General features: G+C 34.4%; 1 protein-coding gene, 1 long non-coding RNA gene and 1 pseudogene across 2 annotated transcripts; 1 reads left to right on the plus strand and 2 right to left on the minus strand.

Annotated features, from left to right (window-relative positions):
- Positions 1 to 545: 545 nt before the first annotated feature.
- On the plus strand, positions 546 to 1841 carry LOC111470331 (annotated as a pseudogene).
- Positions 1842 to 3832: 1991 nt separating this feature from the next.
- LOC111470378 (ethylene-responsive transcription factor ERF110-like) lies at positions 3833 to 5104 on the minus strand. Its single transcript, XM_023115943.1, has 2 exons — positions 4838 to 5104; positions 3833 to 4419 (listed from the first exon to the last, which is right to left on the minus strand). Exons 1-2 carry the CDS (start codon positions 5094 to 5096, stop codon positions 3932 to 3934), a joined length of 747 nt encoding a protein of 248 aa, XP_022971711.1. The 5' UTR covers positions 5097 to 5104; the 3' UTR covers positions 3833 to 3931.
- Positions 5105 to 13830: 8726 nt separating this feature from the next.
- Positions 13831 to 15185, minus strand: LOC111470380. Its single transcript, XR_002715032.1, has 2 exons — positions 15005 to 15185; positions 13831 to 14133 (listed from the first exon to the last, which is right to left on the minus strand). It is a non-coding gene; the product is annotated as an uncharacterized LOC111470380 (long non-coding RNA).
- Between the last annotated feature and the right edge of the window lie 2353 nt (positions 15186 to 17538).

Here is a 17538-nt window from a genome sequence, read left to right on the forward strand (position 1 = left end):
AATTAGAAGCAAATGTTGTATATGAAAGTAAAAATTCTTCAGATCCATAACTATTGAGGTTCTTGACAAGCCAACAAACGTGACTTCAACTGTACATCAAGATGATGTCTCTACAGATGCTTATGCCTTTATAGACTACGGAGAATAATGGATTGTCGATTCTAGTTATTCTCATCATGCAACTAGAAACGAAACTCTTCTATTAGATGTTCATCCACATTGTCAAAGAAGAGTAAAGGGCTCAACAAAGTGGCTGAATTGGAATTATGGCTTTCTCAACTTCAGGAGGAACAGAAGAAAACAAGTGATCAACTGAGCACATCTGAATCACACAAAAAGCAAGCCCAACAGAAAGCAGAAGAAACAAAGAAACAACTATTAGATATGTTTGCAAAGCTTGAAGAATTCCAACAATAGAGGCTTGAGCTCTCAGCTACTGAGGAAGATCTACTGAGGAAGATCGTGTTCAAGAATAGCTCAAACTTTCTCAAGATTGCAATCGAGCATGAGAGTTTGAACTCGAAGCTATTCAGAAGCAACACGCAATGGATGTTGCTGCATTGGCCTCCGCCATGAATGAAGTTCAAAGGCTCAAGGTCCAGCTGAACATGGTGTCTGAATCCGACCAAACCCGAAGTAACCTCGCTGAGTCTGCACAAGTTGAGATGGATTATTTAAAAACACAGCTCCCAGAGACACTCTCTCTTGTTGAAAAACTGAAAAATGAGCTCAGTTACGGCAGAGAATCTGCTCAAACCCTCAACATTGCAAAGAAAAGCCAAAATCAATTCAAAATAGCCAAAGCAGCAAAGGAAAAGCTTCAATCAGATGGAATCAAAGCGGTTGAAGCGTACCACTCTTTGTTATTAGAATTGGAGTAATCAAAAGATCAGAATTCATAGATGGACGACTTTAATTTTCATGGAGGGAAGGAAAGAGGGGTCGTGTTGGTGGTGGTCAAAGTTCTAGCAGTGATTCACAACAAATCTATGGCAACCAAGAGCCGGGATCCTTCAATCGAGCTACTCAGCAAGGAATGAAAGGAAATAGAGTAGGGAGAGGAGGCAGAGGAAGACTTGCTGGGAGAGAGAGTCAACCGGGTGGAATTTCATTGTCAATGACAGGATCTCCTTTTGACCTCTAGGACCCATGCAACCACTTACTCCTGGTATGTCATCCGGTCCAAGCCCACCAACTTCTCAGGCTCGATAGCCGGTGGCATTGGCTGTGGTATGAAGGTCACTTTCGCGACGACGACGTCACCATCGACAAGGTACCAGCCGTTGGCATATGGGGGATTACAGTGGCAGAGGCTGATGAGCTCGTCCATGGCGGTGGCAGAGGAACAAGGGAAGGTGAAGTTAGAACAGAGGATTAAGGATGTTGAGAATTAGGAGAAGGAAAAAGAGAAGGATAATGCGCTGGTTTTAAGCTATTGGGGGATTTACAGGCCGAAGATTACTAGCGAAGATGGATTTGAATGGCCTTGAAATTGCTTTATGCCATGGCAGACTTACAGAGTGGATGTGTCCATAGATCTTGGAAAGCATCATGAGCCAAAAGCTTTTCTTGACAAAGTCGCTTACCGCGTTGTGAAGCTTCTTCAAATCCCAACTGATATCTTCTTCCAAAGGCGCTACAGTTGTCGAGCAGTGATGCTTGAGTCGGTGGCAGCAGTCCCAGAGATGGTCGGAGGGATGCTACTGCATCTAAAGTCACTGAGGAGATTTCAACACAGTGCGGAGTGGATTAGGGCCCTGCTATGTAACTCAAGAATGTTTGTGGCTCATGAAGCTTATTCAAGAAATAATAACTACTATAAATCAGGCCATTCAAATTAATTGGGATAATTATCATTTTGTTCGAGAGAAAGTGTTATCACGTGATGTTGAATTGCAGAAAATACATACTAGTGAGCAAGTTGCTGGAATATTTACTAATCCACTTGCCAAAGTGGATTTTAAAGTTTTTCGTAAGGCTCTCAGTGTTATTGAGAAATAAGCTTGCACTAAAGGAGACGGTCACAATTTAGTGCAACTTATTGCTCGTTTGAATTAGTCAAGATATTCGTAATCAGTTAATATTTAGAGAATATACTACTTGCAGATATTTGTCTGTTAATATTTGTTTTTTTATGATTTGATTAATAGTATATTTTATTTTATTCTCAATTTTTAGTTAGTTTATATTTTTCATATTTGTAGGTATTAGTGGTAGTTTGCACCAGATTTAAACATTTAAACCTTGTGAATATCAATGAAAATTGAACTTTAGATTCCAATTCTATTTGTTTACTTGAGTAATAATATTTTCAGATATATTCACACTTTTGAGTGGTAGATATTGTGTCACAGATATATAGAAAAACGATATTTCTGAATCTGTTAATCACACCTTCAATTATTATTAATTCTTGATCGATTATGGAGATTCGAAAGTCCAAATCGATGGAGAACATCCTGAGCAACTTGTGTGAAGATGTTTTTTCTTCCTTTCTTCTCCGATAGCCCAATCTCCTCTCATTTATTATTTTTTTTCTTTCTTTTCTTTCTTCCCTCTCAATTATGTATGCATTAGGTAAATACATAATAAAGGGCGGAGAAAACCGATTTACCTTCTATGCGTTGACTTTGACCATTTTTCTATATTTTCTCGAGTTCCCTTCTCAAAACATTTTCTTCTTCTATCTCGTCTCGAAATCCAACCTCTAAACCTCTCGATAAAATCCAACAACTTAAAGTTTAAAAGAAAATAGGAAAATTTTGTACCTATCGAACTCGAACGTACTGATTCAAATTTAGCATCTCGATAAAAAATTAAGTCTTAATTTGTTGAACTATATCGACTATTCCGTATGACTTAAAAGGTAATTGAATCCCTTAATTATTCTAAGGAACATCCTATTTGTCTATTCCCATTATTGATATTTTAAATAGTCTTAACTCATAAGTTATTCATTAATTATTAAAGCTTCACATGGATATACAATATATATAATATATATATATACATCAAAGTCAAAGTTGCCTATTAATGGACAATTTTGGACCACAAACCTATACTCTATTATTATTATTATTATTTTTAATGTTCAGTTTGACCTTTTATATCAACTAAAATTATTTTTTTAGCAAATTAGTCAAACAGGCGTTCGTTATCAATAAAACTTTATTTGGATAAACCCAATTAATTAAATCCATATCCTTTAACTTTGACTTCACTCCCTTCAAAATAAACAAATATATATTTTTTTTTTATTTACGTATTATAAATATTTTATGTTTGCATTGGATTATAATTTATGTCGTCATACATTACGATAAAAGTTATAAGCTCTATTTGGGGAGGGAGGTGGATTAAAAGTTCGAGAGACGGTGTTCTCAACATAAAATATTTATTAAATATTTTATTTTATCAAAATCCTAATAGTCCCGACATTTTCTTATATCCCCTCTGACATGTCCCCACAAACCAACACAGACCCTTCCAATATGTTTTGTCCTCGTTCGCATGCATTTTAGAAAAATTTTTATAACATCATCCAACATAGAACTACTCTAAGTAAAACCTGCTTAACCATGGAGTTTCTGTGTATGCCATATGAAAAGAATGTGCATAGTAACTTTAATTTCTTAAATATTTTCAAAATTAACAATAAATCATAGTTAATCTGCGACTTAATCCGCAACCCAACACAGGTAATTTTATAATTTAATTTAAATTGTACGAGTTGAGTTGAGTTAATCGGGTTTTTATTTTTTTAGAATTTATACATTAATATGCCACTCGTGGGTAGGGTTAGAGATGTCTTTTTCCCAATGACGAATCTGTATGTGAATTGGATTTGAACCAAAATAGGAAGATGGCGAGATTCATTACGCCAAAGAATGTGAAAAAAAAGACAAAATACGAAAATATTGAAGCAACAGCTCTATTCAGGTGAGCTGTTATCATTAACTTCCTGCGGCCATTGCGGCACCAAAAACCCCCCATCGCCGCCGTAACCACTGCCCCACTGGCTCCCATAAACAGACGGAGAAGATACCAAACTGGCGGCCGATGACGACGCAGACGACGTCATGGATGATGTCATCGGGGAATCGGTTACCACGGCGTATTGATTAGCTGTTGCAGGCGGCGGCGAGGATCGGAGTCTGACGTTTTCAGGGAAGTTGAGTTTGGCCTTGTTGCCACGAAAGCGGAGAGCGGCCTCGTCGTAGGCTCTGGCGGCGGCTTCGGCGGTGTCGAAAGTCCCCAACCAAACTCTCACAGCTTTGAAGGGATCTCTTATCTCCGCCGCCCATTTCCCCCATGGCCTTTGCCTCACTCCTCTGTATCTTCTCCTTCCCTCTTCCTCCCTTACGTCTCTTCTTGTTTCTCTCTCGTATTCGTATATTCCGACCACATTTCTTCTCTCTTCTGTGATTTCGATTTCGATATGACCCACAATTGAAATATGTCAAATAAAAGAAAAAAAAAAACAATTTGATAAAAAAAAAACATAACCCTTTCCAATTTCTTTGCTGTTGATGTGTGAGAAGAGCATACATTTTCAGAGTATCTACAGAGGTGGAGCACTTACAATCTTTTAAACTCGAACCACTAATAATCTTATGGATTAAAGTACAAAACTTCGTCAACCGAACACAAAATTTGGTTTACAATTTGCAACTCGGCTAATTTTAATATAATTGCTGATCTGGGTATGGCCCGATTCTAATATAATTGGTTACAGGGGAGTAACTTATTCTACTCAGTCAAGTTTATAAATTCAGCAAAACTATCCACAGTTTGAATGAATATATCACGATAGAACGAAAAAAAAAATTTATCTTACCTTCGAAGCGATGGTCTTGACGTCCTCTCTTGTGGGAGTTATGAGAAGATGAACCAGCGGAGAGAGTTCCGCTTCCGCCGCTTTCTCCGCCGATAGGGATCTCACCAGCGACGACGTGGGTCAGAGCCGAGACGATAACGGAGGTTTCTACGTCTCTATCTAGACCAGAAAACGTAGGTGGATGATGAAGCCATTCGTTTTGGTCGGAGAAATCTCTGCTAGAATTCGCCACCTTTGGAGCTACAATAGTAATGGACATGAAATTCGGGGTTCGAAATGGGTGTGTTTTGAGCCAATTATTTATAATAAATGTGACCAAAGCAATTGACCTTGTTGCCTTTGACTTTGAAAAACCGCATTTTGTTTTATATTAACCACCGCCATTTTTCACATCCTTTTATCATTCCTAGTTTGACATAGAGTACTCGAGAAGCTCCTAGTTTGACCTAGAGTACTCGAGAAGCGTGATATCATCTACAATGGTATGATACTATTCACTATGAATATAAGTTATTATAGTTTTACTTTTTGTGTTTCTCGAAAGACCTGACTTCAATAGAGATGATATTTCTTACTCGTAAGTCTACGATCTTCTCGTTAATTAGTTAATGTGGAACTACTCTTTCAAATAATTCCAAATAATTCTTAATATTCATTCCGTGACTGAAACTAAAAAATTATAATTCTTAACATATATAAAATTATTCGAGATTGTCACTACAACACCTCAGGTTTTAGGATTTGGATATGGATTCCAAATTCGGATTCAGCACCTGATGACCTTGATATTTCCCTACATCTCTTGCAACATGGTCACGTAACTTATTTCTTGTTTCTATGAGTGAAGTCTATCCCCACAAATTAACATAGGTTTTTTTAGGATGTTTTATCCTCGCATACATACTGTTTAGGAAAATTTCCAAGAGGTCACCTAACATAAAATTGCTTAAAACAAAACACGCTTAAATTTAGAGTTCTTATGATTGAACTACGAAAAGGAAGGTGCACTTCGTTGGTAACACAGTGAGATATCATATCTGTTGGAGTAGGGAACGAAGTATTTCTTATAAGGACGTGGAAACCACTACCTAATAAAAGCATTTTAAAACCATGAGGCAAATGACAATACATAATGGACCAAAGTGGACAATATTGGATAGTGGTGGGTTGTGGCTATTACAAATGGTATTAGAATCAGACACCAAGTGGTGTGCCAACGAGAACGTTGGCCTCAATGGGGTGGATTGTGAGATCTCACATCAGTTAGTAAGCGTGTGGAAACCTCTCCCCAACAGACACGGTAAGCTTTATTAGGCTGAAAGTTTGAAAAAACAAAATAAAATTTAAATCCATAAAGAAATTAATAATAAAATTCTCTAGAAAGTGTAGTACTGTCAATGTGCTGTAAAGAAGAAGAAGTCGGGAAGGGAAGGGCAAGTGCTGCAACTTGAATGGGGAAGCATGGGGCCATACCCATCCATTGGGTTTGTAGTCAAAAGGACCATGTGAGTTCAAACAAGCAATAAAACACGTAGTGAAAGCTTAAAGAAACTTCCTACTTGTTCTTCCAAATTTTAAATTCTCTCTTATGGATATTATTAGCATTGGCCTCGTGGATTTCCTTGGAACGGTGCTGGCACGACATGACCCGACTATTCAAGGAGACTTATCGAGTTGACCCCAAGCTTGGAAGCGAAGGAACTAATTAACCCTATTGGGTCTGGTCCTAATCGAGTTGGAGTGCATCGTATCATCAACATGGAGAATAAGATAACTAAGAAAAGATTAAAGGAAAAGAAAGTTATACCTATACCAACAAGGTGCACCTTACTTTTCGGTGACTCAATCATAGGAATTTTTCAGAGATGCATGTGTGTGATAACAAGGAGTAGGTAATGTGTGTGAGGACAAAACATGTTGAATGACTCGTGTTGGTATGTGAGAATAGTTTTCATTCATAAGAAACAAAGAGTAGGTAATGCGATCATGTCATAAGGGAATGTCGGGGCCATCAGTTGTCAAATTCTGATTCTAAATCCTAATCCGAATATTTGGCATAGGTCGTTACAATATTTGTGATCTTCTATCTTATCATTTACACATTGATCTTGCAAATTTATTTCTAACCTATCTAGGTATTTAAAACTTTATTTATAAAATATCTAGATATCTAAATCTTTCGACAACATTCTAAGTTGGGTTCATATGATTATTAGATTCGACCCTATTGTGCTATTGGTGATCTTTTAACAATATTGTCTTAAATATTGAAAATGGTGCTTAGCTTACGTAAGCTTCGGTGTTGCAAGTTGGTCTGATGCCTCACCCCGTCTCCCTAGTCAACGGACTACCGTCAACTTGTGGCATTGTTCGATTATTTATTGGTCGAATTTGAATTGAAAACCTATTATCCCACTTATGAACATAGAACGTTTAAGATGAAGATTCAAAACTCTCACTTCTACGCTGAACGTGTCAAATTCGAAAACAAAATCAAATTGATAACAACGAATGGAAATGGAATTGACCAACAAGCTTGGAAACAAAATCAAGTAGCTATATATTTAATTTCATGAATCTCCCCGAATCCATTCAATTAATTTCCTCAAATTTATTCTATTTTTTAAAAAAATTTGACTTGAACTTCTTGAGCAACAAGTTGAAGCCAACACGTAGCTTTGGCCATTCATTTTTTTAATATCATATGTATAAGCTCGTGGAAGATGCCGACATAACATCACGACGTTTTACAATGCCCCACCTATTGCCTTTTATCCTTTTAGGTTCCCCAACTTGAGGCCCTAAATTTACTTGGGGAAGGTTCGTAGTCGACTTTTTTTTTCGTTCTTAATAAATCTTAAAATTAGTCGAAATACTTAAGTCAACTGACTATCTAATGATAAATTATGGATGAATTCGTTAAAACAACGGATTGTTTTCTTAGTTGGACAATTTTAAGGTGGAGATCGAATCATCGAACTTTTTATTCTTTCTGAAGCAGAAAAAGAAAAGCAAGAATCGAGGATGTGACAATACGGTTGACTGACGTATTTTAATTTGACTTTAAAAATACTTGAAAGATAAATTAGTGGACGAGAAGATAAGTAGGATAGGAGCCTCAAAATTTATGACATCGTTTGGAAATGAACTCCAATTTGATGCTTTGTTTGATGTCGTGAAAAAGTTAATTTAGACTTTTGTAAAATTTTGGTTGATTAAGATCGTTATTAAATGCACGATCATCTATCCTTTGACCTTAATCAAACGAGAAAATATCGATTATTTAGCTGGTGGCCCGGTCTCAAAACATTGACCATTTAGCCTATGATCTAACATCAAAACCCTAATTGTATGACATGTGATTAGGAACCAAAATGTGGGTGTTAAGCCAAACTTTTTAAGAAAGTTGAAAGTGTTTTTGAACAGAGTATTAGCGATTTTCTTTAAAAAAAAAAAAAAAAAACGAATTAATAATTTAAACTTTTGAAGGAGACAGAATAAAGTTGAAGGATATTTTTATTAACTTAACCTATAGTCAACACGGAGATATGACGAGAGTTGTACTAGTTTAATACAAAGTTTAAGGATATTTTAATTAATTTAGTCAATATATAGATACAAAGCGGCGTCCCTCAAGAGACGTTCATCCGGCCACATGCGGGCCAATATAGAGAAGTGTCATAATGCGATCGAGGAGGACGGTGCATCATCTAACACACCACACGTAATGGGCATTGAAGACTAGTTGAGACATCGAATAGATAAGATGGACAAAGATAGGTTTGTTGAAGGGCCGGGTAGGATCCCGAGCCTTAACCACGAAAGTCGGGGTTCTAGAGAGAATTTGAACATGCAGTTCTAGAGTTAAGTCCATCCATATGAAATATGAATTCTCGCCAAGTTTAGATATAGTCAACACGGAGATACGATGAGAGTTATACTAGTTTGATGGATTAGGGAATGGAATGAGTTAGGCTGCCCCATGGACATTGTCCCATTGATAATATAGTAGTTACACAAAATGAGATATCAATGAAAATGGGTGGTGTTGTCTAGTGAAGCCCTTAATTTATACTATATAATGATGGGTTTCAAAGAAAATTTTGATGTGACGATAGTTTCTTGAAAATATTTAGTATTCTATCACGGTTTATTATATGTATCATATTTGATCATAATCACAGATTAATATATTGTATTCGTTTATTGCTCTTATATTTCATTTGTAATCTATTTTATCTCATTTACGTATAAATGATTATAAACAGAGAACTCTCCTACTTTTAGGTGGAGTGTTTTAGCAAATACTCTCATGATATCAGAATTGGTTTAGCAAATCTGATCCTTTTTTCTCCATAACTTCAAATCTTCTTCTCATCTTCTTCCACACTTTAATCTATATGAACACCATCAAACTTTCTTCCCACGAAAATAATAAATGTTACTTTAAGTTAAGAAATTATTATTAAGACGGTAATATTAAACATGTACAAAATTTTCAAATAACTATAACTAATCGATCTTACTTGCAAGTGTTTCAATTTATTAGAATATATATTAAAGACCTAACCCTTTTTTACCGACACATGTTAGAAATGAATGTTTCATTCACGCAATGCAATAGAAACATTTAAATGGCCTTGAATTTTATTTAGAATTAAACAATACTCAAAGTTAAGCAAATTTATGATGAAATATGGGGAAAGTTATGACCAGTTTTTAACATTCTTACTCCAGGTCCTCCCATGGTTGAATATTTTATTCTTTAATAAAATCTTTGGATTATGATTTGAACTCAAGACCAAGATTTGTGATAGTCTCTTGAAAAAATAGAGACGAAGAGATCTAGAGAGGAGATGTGATAGCCGCTGATTCTGGAAATTTCGATGACTCGCTGGAATTCATGCAACCACTCAATCGTTTACCCTATTTTAGCCTTTCTCGAAGGTGGACGGAAACTTGCTATAAAAAATTGGGTTGGAAAGGAAAGGACAATGTATCGAACTATCTAAGTCCTCTTTTCTTAGCCCTATCTAAGTCCTCAGTTCTCCATAGTTCGTTCTTGAGATTCTAAAGTATCTTGATTAGTTACTCTACAAGTCTCTCTCATCATCGATCTATATATTATATGCACTTGAGGTGTAACCCTACTAAGGTTTCAACTCATAGTTCTCATCATACGGTTATGGACAATACTCTCAGATTCTCTAATAGATTTTAATTGGCTCTTACTATTAGACTCCATAACATAAAAATCATAAAGAAGCGAGTGACCCTCAATAACGTAACTATGGTGATCTATTTTTTGGGTTCTCTTCGTTTTTGTAATTTGTGTCTTCTTTGGTTGTATAAAGTGAACTATTCTTGGAAAAGTTGGATTATCGCATGTGATATCTCGCCTACACTTTAATCGAGTCCAATTCCACTCTAAAAAAAACAACTTTTTGGGAGAACAGAGAACCCATCGCTGTCTCGGCTGTGCTACCGGAGGCTCTGGGGAAGTCGGAATAGGAGAAGAAAGCTTCAAATTCTATCATGCATAACAGTGTGAATTTGAAACTCAATCTTAGAAGACATCATTCTAATTAATCAAATCAATAAAAAGTTTCTAATACGTTCTTCATTTACTGCGTATTGTGACGAAATGATTGTTGAGGATGACTCAAGACTAGTATCGACTAATTAAGCAGAAGATCACAGATATATAAGTAAGATACGGTATCTCATTATTACCAGGTTGAATTTCCTTCTAATTTTCATTGAAAATTTGTAATGTGAAATATAAAGATTCAGTCGACTTTCATCCAGCTATAAATTAGAAGAAATTAACGAATATGGTCAAAGATTATATTTTTGGGGTTTGACCCAACTTGTAATTTTTTATAATTAAAAAAGAAAACTAAAGTTAAGTCAAACCCGCAATGCAGCGGCGCGTCGGTTACATCCAGTCCATCACCGACGGCGGCGGTGGAATTTCAGATTGACCAATCGACAAAGCATCTCCGACATCTACTCAACGGTTGGGCTGCTTTCTTAAAGATTTTCTCAAATGTCAACCTTTTAATTCAACTGTTTGACATTATTCGGCTAAATTAATAATAATAATAAAAAAAAATTCAACTACTTTTATTTCATAAATATTTTTAAATTTAATTTTTTTTTAATAATATCATTATCATTAATTTTTAAATAAATTTAAAAATAATTCTTAAATTAAAAAAAAATGCTTTGGTTAATTTTAGATAGAAACCGTTAATATTTTATTTATTTTTTAAAATAGTTTAAAAAATACTTTTTAATTTTTAAAAAGTTAAAACAAATACTTTTTTTCACTTTTCAAGTTTCAATAATACAAAACTTGAAAGAAGTATTTTAATTTATTTAAAAATTTTAAAATCAATTTTTTTTAATAAAAAACATTTTTACCGTTGTACCACGTTTCAAAAATGAACTTTTGAGAGTAGCTTTAAAACATTTGTAGATAATTTATGAGATGTCATCAGACCATTTTCATCCATATATTGATGGTAAGAATTTTTTAAAACTTTTTTTTATAATGGTAAAATGTGTTAATGTTACTTTTACAATTTTATGGATATTTTCTAACATAAAACTAACAATAAATGTATTTTTTACTCACGGCTTCTATCCAAAACTTATGGTAATTATATATTTTTACATTTTTGTTTCCAAATTTAAGGATATTATTAAAATTTTTGAAAGTCAGAGATTTATTTTTTTACTTTGTAGGACTTCATGCATATTGTGCTATCATTTTAGTTAGGATTACTTCTCCTGTTATGAATTATGCACACACATATAATTATGATACTGTATTTCATATTCCATTCTTGTATGTTGTTTTCGAGCGCTTCAATGTAAGCATGCTCATAACTAGGTCTAGGGAGAATTGATGCTCGCATATTAGGTCAATATTCATATACACCCAACTAATTTTATCTTGTCCAAGGGCACTCGGGTTTTGGCCGTGGAGAAGAGAGGGAAATCGCGACTCTTGGTGCTTGCTAGGGAAGGGTTGGCACAGAGATTTTCGAGACGGGGGTATAGAGAACTTCAACAATTAGGCTTCGATGTAGAAAATCTTATAATTCAACAAAATATGCATTATTATTTAATTACATTAAAATTGTTACATATTAAAATTCGATTTGTCGTACTATTCTTGAGTGAGTTGTAGTAGAGATTTGAACTTGATAACGTTGGAGATCCTAGGTTCAAGTCATAAAAATTAGAGATATTTATAGAGATTCCACCGTCAAAACATTCTTCATTTAATGAAAACGTAAAATTTGGTTTCTGAATCACTTAAATTTCTTTTTGGGATGACCAATTTATTCCTACAAAAAAAACTTAATTAGTTTTATGGAGAATGAATGTTGTCGTTCTTATCATGTTCGAACAATTGACCTAATATGTATCAAGTAGTCGAGGCTTTATATCAAGATGTGTTTAGTATGCTAGCTTGATATAGCCTCTTCGTATCACATATTGCAATCTAGAGGACTTTTAGGGGTGTTAAAAAATCGAACCAATCTGATTAACCAAATCGAACCTTGTGAAAATTTAGTTTTTCCAATTTTGTCCTCCATTCAGCTCTTGAAAAACAAAATAGCCCAAAACGTTTGCACAAGTCCAGCAATAGAGTATTCAAAACAAGAACCCAACCTATATCATTTCAGTTTCTTTCCTCTTCGTTTTCGTGAAAATTGTCTGTGAGATCCCACGTCCGTTGATGACTCGTTTTAATAGTGTAAGACTGACAACAATATGTAATGAATCAAGACTGACAATATCTGTTATTAGTGGCCTAAGGCTGTTACACAGTGATACTCTAATACCAAATGATATGAAATCACTACAAGGGAAGTAACATTCAAATTATCTTGTTGATCGAATATCTCTCAAGACAAGAACACTTGTTTGAGATTCAAATCACTCCACAAGCAAGATTGACCATGTTGAGCTTGAATGATTCTACATGCAACCTAAACTACATCGCCATTGGCTAAAGAAAACACAAAGAATCTTTTACTATATTTTTCAAATCTATCTACCAATACAACATACATGGATTTATATAGTCCCAAAATGAAACTCTTGACCTTACCAGAGACATTTCAAGAGTATGTAACATTCATACTTTATGACCATAATTAGCCAATATGTATACTTTATAATTATAATTAGCTACGAGATAAATATAACTTTAAATTAAATAAAAAATCTTGAAATATATTAATGAAATTCAATAACTCTAAATTACTCTAATCTGTAATCCACCAAAATTTAAGCTTCCTTCTTCTTCGATGTGGCATGAATTGAAATATTTTTTTGATAATTTCAACTGTATTTTCTTCACATCTTCGTTGAACTATATTCAATGATTGATGTTTCTTGGTTCATATAACACCGCCTTTCCTCCTTAAGTCGAAGTCGTGGTTGTCCTTCTCCCGCATCATTGATGTCGTGGTTGCCACCCTTCCCCCTTGTTTTGGCTGCAATTCGTCCCAATATTTTTCTCAAATCTCTTGAGCTGGAATGTGTTTCCTCTATGCGACAAATTTTTTTCCCTTTCCATGAACAAAAGATGTAATTTTTTTTAATGGAAAAAAAATAGCCAAAATCGTTTTAAAACCAAACCCAACCACTTGGATCCAAAACCAGTACCGATAAAAAAATCCATTCAATTAGGCATCGATTTAATTAAAATTGAACCAAACCGTACACGCCCTAGGTTTTCACGTTAAAAGCTTAAAGAAGTTTAGATATATATTAGACACGTTATTAACAAATTAGTAACCATTTATGTAAGACTAAACTTATAATTTAACATAACAATTTGAATACGGTACGATACGAGTAAAGAATGACCGAGAAATAGGTTTTTAGAGTTCATTCCATGTCGAGATAAATTAAAAAAAATAAAAAATAAAAAATAAAAAATAAAGACAAGATTGAACAATTGCACATGCAAGAAACCCCATTGTTTCATGTTTTGCTCATATCTTCCATTTCTATATAATTCATTACTAGAAGCTTCACTTTAACCAAAAAAATAAAAAGGAGAAAGGCAGATGTAAAAATATCATACAAATTACTAATGAAATAAAACTCTCAATTGTGGATTGGAGGCTTCTTGGACGCTGGAGTATAATCCATTGCGCCCAAATCATCTGTGCTTGAAAAATGTTCTTCCTCATGAACTGCAAGATCATCATTTCCTTTAAGCTTATGATCATCTTTCTTAATTTGAGGCACTCCCAAGCTTCTTGATGCTACAACAAATCAATACCCAAATCCAATTAGCCATCCTAAGTTAGAGGTATTACACTAAAAAGTCGTTCTGAATAATCAAGAATTTCGTTTTCGTTTTTATCAAAAATTGTGAGATCTCACATTGATTGGGAAAAAGAATGAAACATTATTTATAAGAGTGAAAACCTCTCCCTAGTAGACGTGTTTTAAAAACATTGAGAGGAAGCCTGAAAGGGAAAGCCCAAAGATGACAAGATATGTTAGTGGTGAGTTTCGACGGTTACAAATTGTATAAGAACCAGACACCGGACAATGTGTTAGCAAGGAGGCTAAGCCCTGAAAGAGGGTGGACACGAGGCGGTGTGCCAACAAAGACGTTGAGCCCCAAAGAAGAGTGAGTTGTGATATCTCACATCGGTTGGGGAGGATAACAAAACATTTTTTATAAGAGTATGGAAACCTTGGAAAGCCCAAAGAGGACAATATTTGCTAGCGGTGGATTTGGGCTGTTATACAGATCCGACCATAAAATTTTTGTCTCACTTTATCATTATTTACCCAATGCTAGAAATATATCTTCTTTCAACATAAAGATAAAGAAGAATAATTTGAACTTAAATGGAAAAAAAAACCTTTTTTAAAGATTCATAACTAATTTCAAAGGGAGCTTCTCTTGATAGAGAAAATTCAAAACGTGATAGAGAAAATCACTAAACATAACCCAATTTACCATAAAAAAAAGTTAATATTATTTATTGTAGCTTAACCTAATTTTGAAACTCGAAACAAAATTAGAGAAGAAAATAAACAATAAAAGTCAATCTGAATGTAACGTTATAACTCAAATCATAAATATGAAGAGATAAAAAGATAAAAGATGAAGAAATCTACCGATAACTTTGTTTGAGAAAGAACAAAGAAGAACGAGAACGAGGACGAGGACGAGGATGCGTTTGTTCATAGCCATTGGAGCTTTTGTGGTTTGGCTTTGATTTTGTTCTTGTAATGACAAAAGGGAAGCTTTGTTTTTGTGTGAAGAAGGTGTTGAAGTTGAGAAGTTATTTTTATAGAGAAATGAAGAGAAAAGAATTTGATTGGGAAGTGAGTGCAAAGGCACATGTGGAGCACCATCAAATTTGTATTATTCCAAATAGAACAAAAGCTATGGTGTTGAGAGTCCATGTCAATGTTTTGAGAGTGTCTTGTGATGAAAGTGATGGGATCTTGTGGTTGGAGACATAAGTCTTTTGTAATTGAATTTGAAATTTGGGTTCTAAGCCATTTGAGCTTTTGAGAATGTGGGGTGTTTATAAACAACCAAATATAGGGCATTAATGATGATAAAACCCCACATTTAGCTTCTAATCACCCTAAAACAAAATCGAACAAACCCATTAATACAAATTCGAGAGCAAAATGGCCATCGAGAGTAATCGTCAGATGGGTTTGAAATATCAACCAACAAATAATTGCTAGATCTGATAAGGCTAGATGTCTATGTGGGTATGCCGAATTTTAAAATTATAGTACTCATTAAGCCAAATCAAATGATATAATTGTGAGATCACACGGGGTTGGAGAGGGGAACAAGACATTCATTATAAGGGTATGAAAACCTTTTCCTAGTATACGCGTTGTAAAACCTTGAGGGGAAGCCTTTGAAAGGAATGCCTAAAGTGGAAATGTGAGATCCTACATCTGTCGAGGGAAGAATGAACCACTATTTATAAGAATATGGAAACATTTTCTTAGCAGACGCGTTTTAAAAATCTTGAGGGGAAACCTAAAAGGTAAAGCTCAAAGAAAACAATATCTACTAGTGGTGAGCTTGAACCATTACAAATGGTGTTAGAGCCAGACACCAGGCGATGTGCCAGTAAGGAGGTTGAGCTCGGAAGGGAGGTGGATGTGAGACGATGTGCCATCAAGGACGTTAAGCCCCAAAAGGGGGGGAGGAGTGGTGGATTGTGAGATCCAATATCAGTTGGGGAGGAGAACAAACTATTATTTATATGTGGAAACCATTCCCTAGCATTTTAAAAACCTTGAGGGGTAGCCCGAAAGGGAAAACCCAAAGAGAACAATATCTGCTAGTAGTGTTCTTGGTCTATTACAGACAATATCTACTAGCCTGTTACAATAGTATATCAGATTTAACATCTCGAGTTATTATATCCCCGAAGTCATGTTGACTGAGTGTCAGTAGTTCAAATCCACCTCTAAACAAAGGGTCCAAAGAACATGTACCTAGAACTTGATTTGCAAATTCAAATGAAAGAGGAAAAATTATTCTCGAAGAAGCGTGACCATCCATTTGAATCTCGAGATTTGAATGGGTTTCTAACTAAAAAATTGATGAAACCCAAATGACATTGTTTGTTGTTCTTAAGGACACACATGTTTGGGAGAGCTTATGGTTTAAGCTTTACACAAACCTAACCCTAACAATAAATATGTTTGGTTTTTTATTTAAATGTCTTCATGTGCAATGGCCTAAGGTGTGTGGGAAACAAGGGAACAGCTTTGCGGCATACAAGATTTGTAGGCCCAAACCAAAACACCTATTTCAAACACTACCATCGCTAACACATACAAATTTCCCACTCAAGTGGCCAATATTCATGGATCTACTACGTCCACATTGAAAATCATGTGTGGAGTATATTTTTTTGGAGTAATAGTGAGTTGGGTTGTGTTAGATTGGAACATTTTTTAGATACAGTTTAATTGTTCGGGTCAGTAATTTTTTTCAACTCAAACAAACTTAACTAAACTCAAACATAAATTTTTTGGGTTAGAGTTGGTTTGGCTTAGATATTTAAATTTTTGTTCTTAGTAAAAGTAAAAGGTTAATTGGTAAAATATTATTTACTTATGATTTACTATGGCTCAATTTGAATATATATATATATATTGACAAATTTCTACGTAAAAAATTTTCATTTATTTGAATCCAATTTAATTCAAACTATTCCGATTGGGTTGGGTTGACTAGGTTTTACGAATCGAATATCTTTAATATTTTTTTATTATATATATTTAATTTAGATAGTTTAAGATTTGACTATTAATGAATCTATTTGTTCATCTACAAATATACACTTTTTTTTTATTTATTTATTGTTGGGGTGAATTTTATTTCCTTTAATAACGATAATGTAAAAATAATAAATTTAAACCTTCAACTTGAATATAAGAACGTGTCAATTATTAATAGAGTATAAAATTTCTATCAATACATCGACACTTTTATCGTTATTTTCACACATATCCCGAACTCGACATCTGCAAAAGGGATAGTCCATTATTTCCTTCTATCTTGAAATGATTTATGAAACAATGATCATATAATAATTTATTTTTATAATTTTTGTTGAAAATTATCCATCAACATTAAAAAATTTATCTATTGATATGTTCGTAAA

This window comes from Cucurbita maxima, unplaced genomic scaffold, assembly GCF_002738345.1.
Source record: "Cucurbita maxima cultivar Rimu unplaced genomic scaffold, Cmax_1.0 Cma_Scf00044, whole genome shotgun sequence".
Taxonomy (NCBI): Eukaryota; Viridiplantae; Streptophyta; class Magnoliopsida; order Cucurbitales; family Cucurbitaceae; genus Cucurbita; species Cucurbita maxima.